The sequence below is a fragment of the Anas platyrhynchos genome, chromosome 4 (genome assembly GCF_047663525.1).
Source record: "Anas platyrhynchos isolate ZD024472 breed Pekin duck chromosome 4, IASCAAS_PekinDuck_T2T, whole genome shotgun sequence".
Taxonomy (NCBI): Eukaryota; Metazoa; Chordata; class Aves; order Anseriformes; family Anatidae; genus Anas; species Anas platyrhynchos.
The window spans coordinates 67,927,746-67,943,110 of NC_092590.1; the positions used below are offsets into that span (position 1 = coordinate 67,927,746).

General features: G+C 38.7%; 1 protein-coding gene across 3 annotated transcripts in view; it reads left to right on the top strand.

Annotated features, from left to right (window-relative positions):
• The window catches only part of TBC1D14 (TBC1 domain family member 14), a 79,566-nt gene that overhangs the window by 48,385 nt on the left and 15,816 nt on the right, over positions 1–15,365 (top strand). For all 3 annotated transcript variants that reach the window (XM_027457429.3, XM_027457430.3, XM_027457431.3), the window contains 8 exons: positions 3,029–3,147; positions 5,124–5,206; positions 6,929–7,046; positions 8,602–8,708; positions 9,623–9,703; positions 10,972–11,066; positions 12,083–12,154; positions 13,536–13,664. In XM_027457429.3, the coding sequence (XP_027313230.3) occupies positions 3,029–3,147; positions 5,124–5,206; positions 6,929–7,046; positions 8,602–8,708; positions 9,623–9,703; positions 10,972–11,066; positions 12,083–12,154; positions 13,536–13,664 (804 nt within the window). The remainder of the gene's footprint in view (positions 1–3,028; positions 3,148–5,123; positions 5,207–6,928; positions 7,047–8,601; positions 8,709–9,622; positions 9,704–10,971; positions 11,067–12,082; positions 12,155–13,535; positions 13,665–15,365) is intronic.

Genomic DNA, 15,365 nt, shown 5'->3' on the forward strand with positions numbered 1-15,365 from the left:
ACACTCCCTCAAACTCGCAATGGCAAGCGCCACGTACTTACAATGGTGGAAGCAACCACCGGATGGCTGGAAACATATCCTGTGCCTCATGCCACCGCCCGGAACACCATCCTGGGCCTTGAAAAGCAAGTCCTATGGCGACATGGCACCCCAGAAAGAATAGAATCAGACAATGGGACTCACTTCCGAAACAACCTTATAGACACTTGGGCCAAAGAACATGGTATTGAATGGGTGTATCACATCCCCTATCATGCACCAGCCTCCGGGAAAGTTGAACGATACAATGGCCTGTTAAAGACTACCTTGAAAGCAATGGGCGCTGGGACGTTCAAAAACTGGGATACGCATTTAGCAAAGGCCACTTGGTTAGTCAATACTAGGGGATCTACCAACCGAGCTGGACCTGCCCAATCAAACCTGTTACGTACTGTAGATGGGGATAAAGTTCCTGTAGTGCATGTAAAAAATATGCTGGGTAAAACAGTCTGGGCTACTCCTGCCTCAGGAAAAGGCAAACCTATTCGTGGAATTGTTTTCGCTCAGGGACCTGGATACACTTGGTGGGTGATGCAAAAGAACGGAGAGGTCCGGTGTGTACCTCAAGGAGATTTAATACTGGGTGAGAATAGCCCATGAACTGAATTGTACCATGTTAAATAGTATATTATACTGTATGTTATCACTACCATGATTACTATAGGTGACTAATTAGAATGTATGGAAAAGAGTGTAACCTGAGCATGACATAAATGGTATGGAATAAGGGGTGGATAGATGTCCTGGTTTCAGTTAGCACAGAATTAATTTTCTTCCTAGTAGCTGGTGGAATGCTGTGTTTTGGCTTAGGATGAGAAGAGTGCTGATAACACCCCGATGCTTTAATTGTTGCAGAGCAGTGCTTATACTAAGCCAAGGACATCTCAGCCTTTTGCTCTGTCCTGCCAACGGGCAGGCTGGGGGTGCAGTAAGAGCTGGGAGGGGACAGACCCAGGACAGGTGACCCAAACTAGCCAAAGGGGTATTCCATACCATCTGACGTCATGCTAAACAATATATAGGGGTGGCTAGCTGGGGGGGAAGGGGCCGGACTGCTCGGGGTTAGGCTGGGCATCGGTCAGCGAGTGGTGAGCAATTGCATTGTGCATCACTTGTTTGTACATACTATTATTACTTTCCTATTATCATCATTGTATTATTATTGTTATTATTTTTATTATTATTTTGTTATTATTATTTTCCTGTCTTATTAAACTGTCTTTATCTCAACTCACGGGCTTCACTTTCCATTTCTCTCCCCCGTCCCGGAGAGGGAGGGGGGAGGGTGAGCGAACGGCTGCGTGGTGTTTAGCTGCCGGCCGGGTTAAACCACAACACTGGGACAGAACCCTGGTAGCAAACAAGGGAAAAGAGTGTTTCTGTGTCCCAGGAGTTTCACACAACTGCTCCTTTGAATCCCTCAGAACTAGCTAGATCAGGAATTGAATGGGGCGGCATTACCGTGGAATAACTCGGGTGGCTCTGTGTTCATGTGTGTGTTTTTTGTGTGTCCTTTAAGGAGGAGAAGGCCTTTATGTTAGTGGTGGGCATCCTGTTTTGGTTTGAGTGGTCCAGGCTATTCTGGTTTTGTTAGTGGGTTGGACCTTTTGCCCAGAGATTTTTTTAAATTATTTTTTACATCTTTGGCAGGTTAGGTTGACAAAGAAATCAGTACTGTTTGAGGAACTGTTTGCACTAACAGGAAAAAGGGGAGGAAGAGACCGTGTTCGGGACACTGGGCGTAGTGCTCAGTTGTAATGCTGAGTTTTCAGAGTATTGTGCATGTGTTTTCTTTTTTATGTAATATGGTATAAACAAGCTGTACAGCAAAGCAGGCATTTTTTGGAAGTGACAGAACTAATGATAAAGTTTAAAGTATCTATGATACACATTTTATTTTTCTGTGGGACTCTTTGGCCATCTTTGTTCCTGTACTTAGTGTTTGCTGTAGTGTTTCACACTTTGGGGTAGAAGGGAGCTGTGTAAAGGTTGTTTCATTCCATTAGGTCGTGGGTTTTCTGCATTTTCTTCCAAAACAGTGTTTGCAGGAAAAAATTGTATGGTATGTGTTACCCTAGTCCTCAAACGTCGATTGCAGTGACATTGATTCAGGGTGGAGGGACCTTGGAGGTCTGAGGCCCCTCTCAGACCAGAGCCTGCTTAGATCAGGACCCCAGGGCCCTCATCCACCTGAGTTTTGAATGCCTTCTAGGTTGGAGGTTCTACCTCACTTTTGGGAACATGAAGCAGTTTCTGTCTGCTGTCTTCATATTGTAAATCCAAACACCTCAGAGACCTTGTAACATCTTTACCACCCTGCTGTTTCTGCACGGAAATCACTGTGAAGAAGGGATTCCTTCAGCTTCAATTCAGGTGTTGTCCTAGCATCGGGGTGCCTCTTTGCTAGACTTGCTGTGGTGTGCCAGTGTCTGTATTGTAAACACAAGTTAGTGTTATGCTCTGTTATGATTTAGGGTTGTCATACTTCAGGGCATTATAAGAGGGCTCTTTTCGACCATAATTTTAACCCTTTTTTGCTGTCACCGACCTTTTGCATCTGAAAATAGCGTGGGTAGGAGAAATCTTACAATGAGACTTTAAAACTCCGGCAGTTTTGGCTTCAATTTCAAAACCATGTAAATAAAAATATTTTAGATAGGTCTTATTTTATACCTCAGATGGTTCGTGCTATTTCAAAAGCTCATACTTAGCAGTATTTTATTAGTGCAGGCTTCCAGCCAGAGGAATGTGAGATGCTTGTATGAGTAGAAGTAAAGAAAGAAAACATGAAAACTCATTCCTGCACTTAAATTTTACCATTGTTTTCAGTTCTGAGGTGATGCTAGCTGAAAAGCTTAAAAGGGACTGCAGTTGGGCAGAAATTTGAAAGCAATATCTTGATGACTTTTACAGACCCTGTGTAAAATCTCCTGTGCCTCATTGTGGTGTTATCCACTCTTGTAACTTGTCTCCTCTTTTGCTTCTGTAGGAATATGAAGAAAAAACTGGTCGAGCTCACAGACCACTCTCTCCTAAGCAGAATGTGAGGAAGAATCTTGATTTTGAACCACTCTCCACTACAGCACTTATTTTAGAGGACAGACCAGCGTAAGTTTTGGGAAGCACCTCAGTGAGGGTCCCTTTAAAATGAGGCTAGCAAAGCTTTTCTTACTGTATTTGATCACTTTAATTCAAACAAGTGATTTTAATTTTAAAAACATTTTTTTTTTTCAGGCTAGTGTATGTGCAAGTGGAGTAATTATGAGGAAAATTATTCAAACAAAAGTAGTGTTATTTTATAGTAAAAGCTGTGCCATTTAGTGGAAGATGATAATTAGGAGAGCAGAGCTTTAGTTTTGAGTAATTCTAGCTTCCCAACATGAGTAAGGGATTTTTCTTTTCCCTGAGAGAACATAAAGATAAAAATGAAGCTGGTATATGCTAAAGAAATTTAGAAGCAAGGATATGGTGTCCTGTCTGCACAGAGAAAGACCAAACCCGCATAAATAATGAAAGAATATAATGATTGTTCTGCAGTGGGATCAGCATCATGTTATAAAGGTTGTCAAGTACCTGAGAAGTTGTTTGCTGCTGTTACTGCAAAGAGATTCTTGTCTTTGCAGACCAAACCCCAGAAGATTAGTTTACCATGGTTTACTAAATTTCACAAGTTCAGTCATATTTAGACAATTCATGAACGATACACATTTTTCCAGACACATTGTCTGCATTTTTAACATTGCTGTGCATTGCCAGTTCTTTGTACCAATTTTTGCTTTCATCAACAAATGTGTATGAAGAATGCTCATATCAAACTAGTTTAGTGTAGGGTCATTTAAGACACTTATGGCTGGTAGGCTACATGCCAAGACTTCTTGGAACATTTAGATCAACCTAAGTGATTATTTGTTATAGCAGGTTTTCTTGTGTACAGCTGGAAACAATATGTACTAGCTTACTTGTTTTATTTAAAACCTGTCTCTTGAAATCATTCTCTATGTGCGATGCTTTCAGACATACAGTATTCAGCTAGACTGAATTAATGCTACGTGACAGGACAGCATTCAGATTCTGTGTTTTTTCCCTAGTGTTGTTAAGCTGAGGAGCTTCTAGCAAAAAAGTTTTAAAAGATTCTAGACAGTTGAATCATCGTTCTTTTGTCTAGTGGGGGAAACTGTTCTGAGCAATAGTCATGTCCTCTAATGAATCTGTCTAAAAAAAAAAAAATCTCTATGAATTGTTTGCTTAGTTTATGTTTTTTTTTATTTTTTTTCAAACCTGTTAGGATTTAAGTAATTTATTGTTGATCTTCTGCAACAAAAGAAAATTTAAGATTTCCAAAAGAAATGCAGCGAGATATTTTGCAAAATGGCTGCTCCTGGTTTCCTACTCACCTGTAGGGTTTAGGTAAAACTTCCAGGGAAAAATCGGTTAATATTATATGGTCTCTCTAGCTTTAACTGGAAAAGGTTACATCTTAACAGATACATCATCTCACATATATGACGATGTCATTAAGAAATGGAGAATATATGGAATGACTCCAGCTCCGCTTACTGCTGTACAAGTGAGGGCAAGGAGCTAAACCTTCCGGAAAAGAAATGGGGTCTCTGAGATCGGGGAGGAAAAGGAAGCTGGTGTGGCAAGTGATTACTGCATGAGTAAAGAAAATTATGGATGTAGTTCTTAAGCAAGGTACTCAGTGAGTGAATAAAATTTTCTGCTTTTATCTGTAGAGATCAGTTTAAAAATAAAACCACCAGCTTGATACGACTGTTTTCCCTTTATTTATGAAGATTAGTCTGTGGGTACAGTTGGTTTAATAATAAAAATGCTGAAATTACCAAACAAAAGGAAATTAGTCAGCATATTTTGTGTATAAAAGGAGTCAGTCATAGCTGGTCAGTGTTCTTTCCTTTTCTTCTGCTGACTCTGGCAAAAAAGATCTTTCCAAGAATCTGTTGGACTACTTTTTGATCAAATATTTTGACATGAGGCAGCATTATGACTTTCTATTAGAAGTGTCTAGAATTGTCTTTAGACAGGCATGCCAACTTTAAACACTGTTTTTTTATTAATTTAAGGAACCTCCCAGCAAAACCAGCAGAAGAAGCTCAGAAACACAGACAACAGTACGAAGAAATGGTGGTTCAAGCAAAAAAAAGAGGTGATGGAATTTCTTGTCTTCAGAGGAGAGCATTGAAGTTGAGGGGTTTTTCTAAACCTGAAATACACTTGTGTCAGTCAGGTTTTCTGTTAAATGAGAGGTTGGCACCTCCCTTTAAAAGAAAATCAATCCAGGGAAGAGGGAAGGATAAAAGTAGTTTCATCAAAAAGCCCCTCCTTCATCTGAAAAACATTCCAAGAACCTACCAGGAAAGAATTATTTTTTTTAAGAATTTCTAACTGACATAATTGCGTAGCATCTGTCTTTAGGTTTAAAAAAATACTAATATATTGAATTAGCCTATCAGTCAAATTAAGAGTAGATTTTTTTAGAGAACTAAAAATCTTTGATAGTTTTGTGTCAGGAACAGTTTGTTGAGGCTGTAGTATGTAATTACATACATTTTGCAGATAGGAAATGTCATTATTTTATTTGATAATCCATCTCCCACTTCAAATTTACAACTTTGCTAAGGTTCTTATCTGTCATTGTTTACAGAAGTGTCTAAGTAACACTGTACTGGGCACATCAGGTGGAACCGACAGTAGTGGTTTCCTGCAGGTGTTTTTGACCATCTGAGTTTTCTAATAAAACCAAGCATTGCAATAATGGGAAATTTGAACTCATGGAAGTTGTGTGTCCAGGGAGAGCTTCTGGAAATAACTTTTTTTGCAGCCGGCCAAACCCCTGAGCCATATGAAACAGTGGAAGGATGATAGAAACTTAAAACTTACTTGCTTTCTGCAGTTGACATTTTAATAAAAATAGGCCATTTGAACATCATAGATCTACCAGGGAAATTCATCCTCCTCTGTTGTGTGACTCCCATGTCAGTATATCCATATAATGGTTAGTAGCCCAAGGGAGATTATCTGTTCTTTTGTTGCATATATGATAGTTGGTTTGGAAAAAAAAATGGAGTAATGCTCAGGTTAGGCATTGGGCCAAGCCTCTGTGCTGTCTTTACTGGATGGGAGTACGTCATTCTGCCCATATAAATACCCAGTAAAACATTTTCCCTACAGCCACTCCTCAGATGAACAACTTGGCAGAGTGATGTGTTGTGTAGAGGTCAGCAAATCAAAGTGTGGATGGAAGTGTTGTTCTCATACAGAGAAAAATGCAAACCCCCATTCAGACAGACTTAAAAAGAGCTGGTATCAAAGCTGAATGTATTAGGAGACGGTTAGCATGGTCCAGGCACGGCTTCTGTTGGGCTTTAAAGTGGACCCATCGGGTTGTATGTGTTTTTTCCAAAGACCTTGGTACATGGTGTTCTTCCGTTAGTTTTCCTTGCCGCGTCAGTGCTTTCCCATATTGTTGATGGTGTGTGCGCATGCACACATTCTGTATTTCCACTGTGATGCTATAAAGAGCGCCTGCCTGCATTTGTTAAATTGCTTGTCTAACAAATTTGCTTGTGGGAAAAAAACAGTAACTGATGATTCAGGAAGAAATACTGAATGGGAATTGAAAAATACAAAATGCGTTTAAACTGAACATGAAAAATGTACGGTCTTATTCTGAAAGTTTCCAGTATGTAGATCTGTGATGTAGGACACCAAGATAAACCATACGTTAAAGTTTTAGAATCAGAACAGTCTGCTGTAAATTTGTGTGTATGTAAGGTGATTGGACATGGCAATGTAGTCCCATGTAGCTAACTCTGAATTATTTGTTTTCTGGCTTTATTAAATTGAAAAGGAAATTGTTTTCCCGCAGAGCTTAAAGAAGCCCAGAAGAGAAAGAAACAACTGGAGGAGCGCTGTAAGCTGGAGGACAGCATAGGCAATGCTGTTTTAACTTGGAACAATGAAATCTTGCCCAACTGGGAAACTATGTAAGACAGTATGTTATACTGAGTTTTAATTAAAGCTGTCAAGTCTGTGTCGTGGAAAGAAGTTGTATAGTTGTAAATAGAGTTGGAAGCATTTGTTTGAAAGTCACCTTTGGGCAGCTACAAAGAAAATGAACAACATCAGCTGCCTTATTTTGATAAGGTGGCTAAAAGAGTTGCAGTTCTAATTAATTGCCATTACTCGTCTTTAATGGAGGTTGAGAGTATTCAGAAACTGACACACTGAGAAGTGGTCTGTGGTAGAAAATGTAAGAGTAGGAAGTGTAATGCTTGAACACCATGCATTTATCAGAAATGAGCTTTCCGAGCTTGATGTTTCAGTATCAGATGCAGATTGAAGTATGTGTACGGTATTATTAAGCCTCTAATTAGTGGCATACCTACAGAGATAATCAAGTGATGGAAAAGAAGAGTAGTGAAAAAGTAACTGAAAAAAAATTAATTACTGAAAGATTTTCTACTAAGATGCAGCACATGCAATTGGAAAGTTACCTTCACTCCCCAGGTTTTTCATGGATTTTGCTATTTTGCTAGTCATTTCAAAAAAAAAAAAAAAAAAAAGACAAAAGCAACAACAACCCCCCCATCCCACATGAGAAAAACCAACCTAACAACTGAAAACTCCGTGTCTTTTATAACTGCAGTTTGCTTGATCGTGGGATTCAGTTGTCCTGAGAACGTGTTAAAAGTATTGATGGAAATCGTTGGAAAATTCAATTGAACTGAAACAGTAGATTCCCTGTAAGGAAACTGTAGATTAAAAGCCCATCTATTTGCTGTTTGAAGATGCTTGTTTTTATTGTAAAACTAAGTACGCCTTTTCCTGTTACCAGTTTACAAATACAGAAGTTACCCAGTGTATTCCACATTTTATATTTTAATTCAGAGTCTGCATTTAGGTAAAAGGGTTACTCTGTTCTTTGTCACTCCCAGAAACTTTCATTGGTGCTTCAGTGATACCCTTTTCCTCTTTTGACCTTCTCAAATTGGAAAATGTCAGCCCTAGCCTGTGTTCTGCTAAAATGCCTCTCATGCTCCCTCCTACTGTTGCATCTTGTTATGTTTTGCTGGTGGGTCAAAGCTGCAAAGCCAGATAGAAAACTGCACGTCTCATTTGCACAAGGGGGTGATGAGTGAGGGGAGAGGATAGACCTCTGTAGCTTGTTTCTGTATTTACTTTTACATGGAGCTTTAGGCCTCTCCAGACTTAAGGGTGTGCAGTGGCAGAGATGTGGATCTCTTTTTCGCTCATTTCTGTCCCTTCCGATTCTGGCTTGATCGTGTTGGTGGCAGATTGCAGTTACTGTGACTGTAGTGCTCCTGTCAAAATAAGTCATTGACTTGGAAGGAACGAAGCTTTTCTTTACAGTTCAAAGCAAAATAGTCCTAAAGAATCGATACACGAGGATCTTGTGTGACTTTTTGGCCCACTGATGTTCATTTTGGTCTGTATTCCTTCAGCCATGCTAGGAGGACACACTGATGATTCATCTGACAATGAAATATTTCTTAGAAGTATACATTTTCTTCTAAACAGGTGTTGTTCCCGTAAAGTTCGAGAGTTGTGGTGGCAGGGCATTCCACCGAGCGTGAGAGGCAAAGTCTGGAGCTTGGCAATTGGCAACGAGTTAAACATCACCCATGGTGAGACTGTTGTTTTGACCACTTTGTGCTGTCAACGGAAATAACAAGGGGATAGTCTTGTATTTACTGTGAGGTATCAGAACGTGATTTCTGAGCATGAGGTATTAGTTAATTAGGTTTTATTGGTGGTGCTTTTACATGTTTTTTTTTTCAAAAATACTGTATCTTTTAATCTCCTAGTTGGCATAGGGCTGCTGCTGTGAATTGCTTATGATTGTTACCATCTCTGTGTCTTGCTTTGATGTTAGGTGGAGATGGTTGGAATTAATGACTCAAGATTTTTTTTTCCTAATTTAGGATTGCTGTTCATTTTGTAATGGCTATGACTATGCATTCTCTTGAATTAGATCAAGATGTTAGGCTTGTGTGAGATTAAAAAACCTCTGGGAAAATCTGTGCTTTTGTTCATGTGTATGTTTGTGAAAACAAGTACCGTGCTGCTTTGGACTACGGGAAAACAGGTCTGAAAGAGCAATTAATTCCATTTGCTTCCAATTAATTATAATATGGAAATGCTGTGGACTGCCTGTCCTCTTGCTGTATCGTGCTGCTTTTCTGTGTTTGTTTTGGTTACCATAGCTTTAGTTCTTGCATTGAATTTGCTAGGCTTATCCTAGTTATCCATTCAGACTGTAACTTTGAATGTCAGAGCTCTGTAAGTACTTGAACACAGAACGTAATTGGTGCCTAGATTGCCTTTACTTTTCTCTGGCTTGTAAATTGCAGGTCAGTGGAACAAGTCTTTCAGAACCATAATCTACTTAAAAATTCAATTAGTGTGTTAGAGGTACTGCTGGTTGTAATGACTGGAGCAACGTTGCTCGTATGGTTACATATGGTACGTGGTTAGAACCCAACAGTGGGCATGTGTGTATGCAAATAGCAGCTTTGGTTTTCTGGTTTTCTTTTTCCAGAACTGTATGATATTTGCCTGGCTCGTGCCAAAGAGAAATGGCGATCACTTAGCACAGGAGGGGCTGAAGTAGAATGTGAAGGTATGTTTTTTGTGAATAATTTATGCTGTGTTACAAAATACAAGACTTGGTAAAATTGTTCCATAAATAACAGATTTTAAACAACAAATAAATTCATCTATAAAGATGAGTCTGGAAAAAAAAAACAAAACAAAAAACAACAGAAAGCTTTTTGTGGAAGCAAAATGAGCTGTATTCTTAATACATCAAACTTGTTCATTTTTCTTTAAAAACTTTCCAGATACAGTTCTGGTATTACAGATATTAATTTGTAGGAAAACTAGGAAGGTTTGGGGGCTTATAAATTGGATTGCAACACTAAAATGTTTTGCTGCATCTGCAGTTTTGGAATTGAAACTCAAATAGCAGTGGAAAGTTACAATTTGGTCCCGTAGTGCATATTGGAGTCTGTCTCCTGGGCATGTTTCAGAGAGCAGCAATTTATTTTTGCACATGAAGTGGTTTGAGATTTACTAATTGATTAAAAGAGTTGTATTTTTTGAGTGAGTGTTAAACTGTAAATGTAGATGCTTGAAATTTGCCTTTGGTGAGTAATTACACTCTGAGCAGAAAAAGGAGAACTGGTATTTATCAACAGAAAAAAAAATGTTTTTAATTGGAAACCCCCTGCTTTGTTCTCTTGAGATTTGGTTTCCTGCATCTTAAGTGCAACAACATCTAATACATTTCCAGCTTTATCTTGCACTTTATTTTCTGGGATGTATATCCTCATTGTTATCCTGATTGTTATATGCTAATACTATTTGCAAGAAACAATTCTTTGTTTTTTTGATTCCTCATTGTGTAGCAGTAGGTAGCTCCTTAACATATTTAACCAGGACAGCCAAAGTAGAAATGAAACTTTTGGATCTCTAATGCTTTAGAAATTTACTTTGTGTGAGATCCATTTCAGTTAGAGTGTATTGTGGTGACATTAACTTTAACAACACATACGAAGAGTAAATAAACGTGGTTTTGGAAAGAGAGCTGATAGTAATAAAGTTAGCTGACATCCATCCTGTAGATCCCTGTAGATCTTCTCCTGCCCATCATGACCTACCCACAGAGGCATCTACTTCAGGAAGCATTAGGAAGCCTCGTTGAAGGCTAAGGGTCATAGGTCAACAGGCTTGCATATGTCTTTTGATATGTCAAAGGATACAAGGGACATCCCTGGCATGTCTTGCCTTGTCTCTTTCTCTTTTCCCTCCTTGCTTTATAATATGGTGTGGGGGGAGAATAGCGTGCAGTGACCTATGTAATAAATGCTGTAATTTTGGCTTTTGTAGATGCTGGATTTTCTGCAGCTGACAGAGAAGCAAGTTTGGAGTTAATAAAACTGGATATCTCAAGAACGTTTCCTAATCTATGTATATTCCAGCAGGTAAGTAATGTTAACTTTTATCATGAATACTCAGAGAAATTAAGTTTACAAAATCTTGTTCGTTCCTGGGTTGAAACAGCGCTCTGTGATCAAATCTGAAGGAGCAGACCTCGTGAGAGAACAAGTTCCTAGAGCTTTTGGAAGTTTAGAAAAGGCTAACTCTAAGGTACTCATTGGGAGGAAGGAAAAAGCAATCTGCTGGCTTATCATTATGTCTTGATTCATCTAATTAAGTTCACACTGGTTTCTGTCTAGGTGATACAGGCTAGTATTTCCTAGTCAGTGAACCAACACTGTTAGGTTGCAAATAAATGGTGAGAGAACACAGCTCAAGCAAGCAAAATTTGGTCACCCTTTTTTTGGTGTTGTTCCATGAAAGGCCAATGTAATTTGTGTGTTTTTGGTGTGCTTTAATTACTCATTTTAAGCAAATATTTTGTCTTTCTATACACAAATTTCAGCATGCTTATTAAAAAATGTAGGTTTTGATGAATCAGCATTCTTGGGTAGAAAACTTCTCCCTTTGGAAATTCTCAGCCAGTTATCATACTCCTTGTAAGATATGGCAGCTGTTAATAGTCTACAACATAAAATTCTTTCTGGCTATAGATGTCATGCTGGATAGGATCTGTGTGTGTATGTTAGAGCATGTTGTTGTTTTAACCATTCTCTTCATGATTGCATTCTGCCTCTAGTCTAATAGACAATGAAGTAGTTCTCATTAGTGATCTGCCTTCTTGGCACAATTGTCAAAAAGCTACTAAGCTATACTGAATCTCTTAGGCTTATATGCCTCTTGTACAAGAATATAATGCGTAACTGATGGATTGAATGAACTGTATGCATCTGTAATGTAAAGCTAAAGATTTTTTTGAAGGAGATGGGGGTGTTCAGAGCTCTAGAGGGAAACAATGCATCTTTAATTGAAAGTAATAGATACTGTCTGTAGCACTGAAGGGTCTTGAACATGTTTGTTACATACTTAGACATATTGTCTTGTTTTTGTTTAATTACAGGGGGGTCCTTACCATGACACGTTGCACAGTATTTTAGGAGCCTATACTTGTTACAGACCTGATGTAGGCTATGTAAGTGAATCATTTTTTCACGTGGGGTGGGGAGGGAGAACAAGGAGGAGGGAAGAGTGTGTTAATCAGCTGTAGACCAGCATTAAATTATTTTGTGAATAATTGTGGGGTTTCTGTGTGCTTATATGCCAATAGATGCTTGGGAGGTGTGTGTCATATATAATGGTTCTGCTGCTAAATTTAAACTTTTTAATAGGTTAAGTCATTGGAAAGCTCAAAAGTACGTATCTTTAGTGCTTGAAAATTGGTGTTGAAAGAGAAGATGTAGTTAAATTGGTCCTTTGAAGTACACACTGTTCTTAATGGCAGTGTTACTGAGGCTGTTCTGTTGAATTGTGTTTCTTACTCCTCTTGATAACGCATTTCTGTGCCTTAGGGTTGTGAGCTTCTGGAGCTGTCTGTAAAGCAGCATCCATCACAGCCACACGAGCTTCCTCAAAGTATTCAAAGTAGTGATTATGAAAGGACCAAGTGGATTTCAGATAATTTATTTAGTCTGGGGGAGAAAAAAGCAAAACAACAACAACAGAAAACTACAGAGCAGGGATGTGTTTAAGAGCTCGTTTATTTGGGAGCTATTGTTTTATAATGCAAATGTAGAAAAATATCATTCCTGTTCTGTGAGTAGCACTGGCTACTTGGCAACATCTGAACGTGACTGCCTGGAAACTAGAAGAAGAGCAGATGAGGTGGTGTGCTTCATTTGGCGTGGAACCTGTTGTTGTGTTAGGAAGGAGCTCGTTCCTCAGGTTTGCAGGAAGGACTGTCACACCTCGGTCCATGTGACCCGGTGATGGCAGCACTACACCCTTAGGGTGGGTGAGTTTTGCCTCAGTTCTGTGCCAATTCCATAATAAGCTTGTGGAAAAATGTAACAATATCATGAGTTTATGGTAAATGAAACACGCACTTAATTTAAAATGCTGCTGGTTGTCAAATGAGCCATTGCAGCTCTCCAGATCTACCAGGTTACTGATTGAAAAAGAAACATGGGTAGTCTCTAGTGTCCTAGTACAGCTTTTCAGAGATCAAGACATATACGCCCCATTCCTATGAGAAGAGGGACCAGAAAAAAATCTTCATTCAGATCTTCAGAAAGAGCTTCATTCTGCATAGTTGAGAGTGATGTCATTCTGGCCTTTTTTAGGAATTTTACTTGGAGTCTCTGAAAGGAGGCAACATGGGGATCATTAGCTTCCGTGCTCTCAGCATTCAGTACCAAGTGGTTATGCAGGTTAAAAATTCCTCCCTTTCTGAAAGTTTTGAAAATTCAATAGCTCAGCGAGTGTGTTAAACAGTTGTGATTGCAACGACAAAATGGGGCAGTGTTCTTGAAAAGAATACAGTTCTTGTTGAATTGTGATGCTTTTTCTTTCTTCAGGTACAAGGCATGTCATTCATAGCAGCAGTATTGATCTTGAACTTGGATACTGCAGATGCCTTCATTGCTTTTTCTAACCTTTTAAATAAACCCTGTCAGATGGCGTTTTTCCGTGTGGACCATGGCCTTGTAAGTATGCAGTGAAACTGTAGTCTACATACTGTGGATATGTTAAAAAACGAAACAAAACAAAACATGAGCTCAGTAGCCTGGAAAATGTCTGAATTTATTTTAAGGCAACATGCTTGATCATTTTTTGTTTTTTAAATAGCAGAGGCACACATATACCCCCTCCTCAACAAACAAACAAACCAAACTGGAACTGAAAACTCCCCACCAAGCTTTTGAACAGGCAGGTGAATGAAGTTGTTCAGCTGCTGAGTATTTTATGATGCTCAGAGAATAGTCATGAGAATATTGTTGTAGGTGTTCTTGAATTTGAGCACTGTAGATGAAAGCTGAAAACAGCTTAATAGTCTTAACAGTGGTTTGAAGGTGCTTTTTATCACAAACTAACACATTGCTTAAATAGGCTCCCAAAAGAGCTGGATTTCCCATCTCTTTACTCTGTAGCAATTATGTTTTCAAGATGGCATGGGGGAAATCAGATGAGCAGACACTGTCCTCCCCAATTTTTAGTGAAAGTTGGGTGCCTCATTCACACTCTGTTGTCTGAAATTCTTTGTTAGCATGTATACTGGGCTACTTGTGTACCACAGCAAAGTAAGACTCATCTCCTGAAATACAATTTTAATTTAGTTTTGAAGTGTTTTTCAAAAAAATTATGCCATTCTGTATTTACTTCTCACTTAGTCACCCATTAATGCTATAAAAATAGGGTCAGCTTTCTCAAGGGTTTAAATGGGAGAAATAAAGCAGGGGAATGGATAACATCAACAGTGATCACTTGCATTGGTTAAACAGTGGGACAGTAGAGATCCTATTGTAATTTTCTGCTGGAAAAACACGTGTAATTCCTTGTTACAGCTTCTGGGTCTCATCAGTTGTAAATGCCAGTGGGAGATGTACAACAGCTCAGACAGCATTGCTACAAGCTGTATCAATCATCTCCATAACTACTATTTGAAAAAGGAGGACATGCTCACTCATGCAGTGTGTAAATACAGATCTTTTGAAGCTGGTTTCAGAATTAAATTTTCTAGAATAAGATGTTTATTAGCTGTAATGGTGTTTCTAGTTTCCCCATGGATAGTGCCCTTTGGTTTTGTTAGCTTAGACAAGCAAAGGCTACGTGATAGAAGCATGCTTGCAGAACAGGAGAGGTGGTGCTACATGAAGGAGTATTAACGTGCTGTGAAATTGCAAAGCCATGATTCACACCCCGAGGAAAACTTTGTACCTAGTGATGAGACAAAGTGAGATGTTTTTGTCTTCCTGTGGTTAATCTTCAGATCTGTTGTGTATGCTGAACTTTTTTGTCAGTTTTACAGCTTAATACTCAAATGCTAATTTGTCTTATATTGGTTTTACTTTTTCTATTTTATTTAAGAGGTGCTTTTGGAAATCATAGAAATTTATTCTGATTTCACTTGATTTATTTTCTTGGTTAAATTTTTATTCCAAATGGATTTTTTTCATTACTACTAAGTAAATGTCTTATTGTATGTTGATTCGATCAAGATAAATACCTGAACCTTTACTGCATTTCTAATTGAGCTGCCTTCATTTCTATCAACAGATGTGATTGTGGCAGTTATGTGTAAAAATCCCTGCTTTAATGTACTTCTGATATCCTTTAGTAGGACTTCTTTTTACTGTGCTGTTGGCTTGTAAACAGAACATTTTGGAAGTGGGACTGTCTTGCATTAC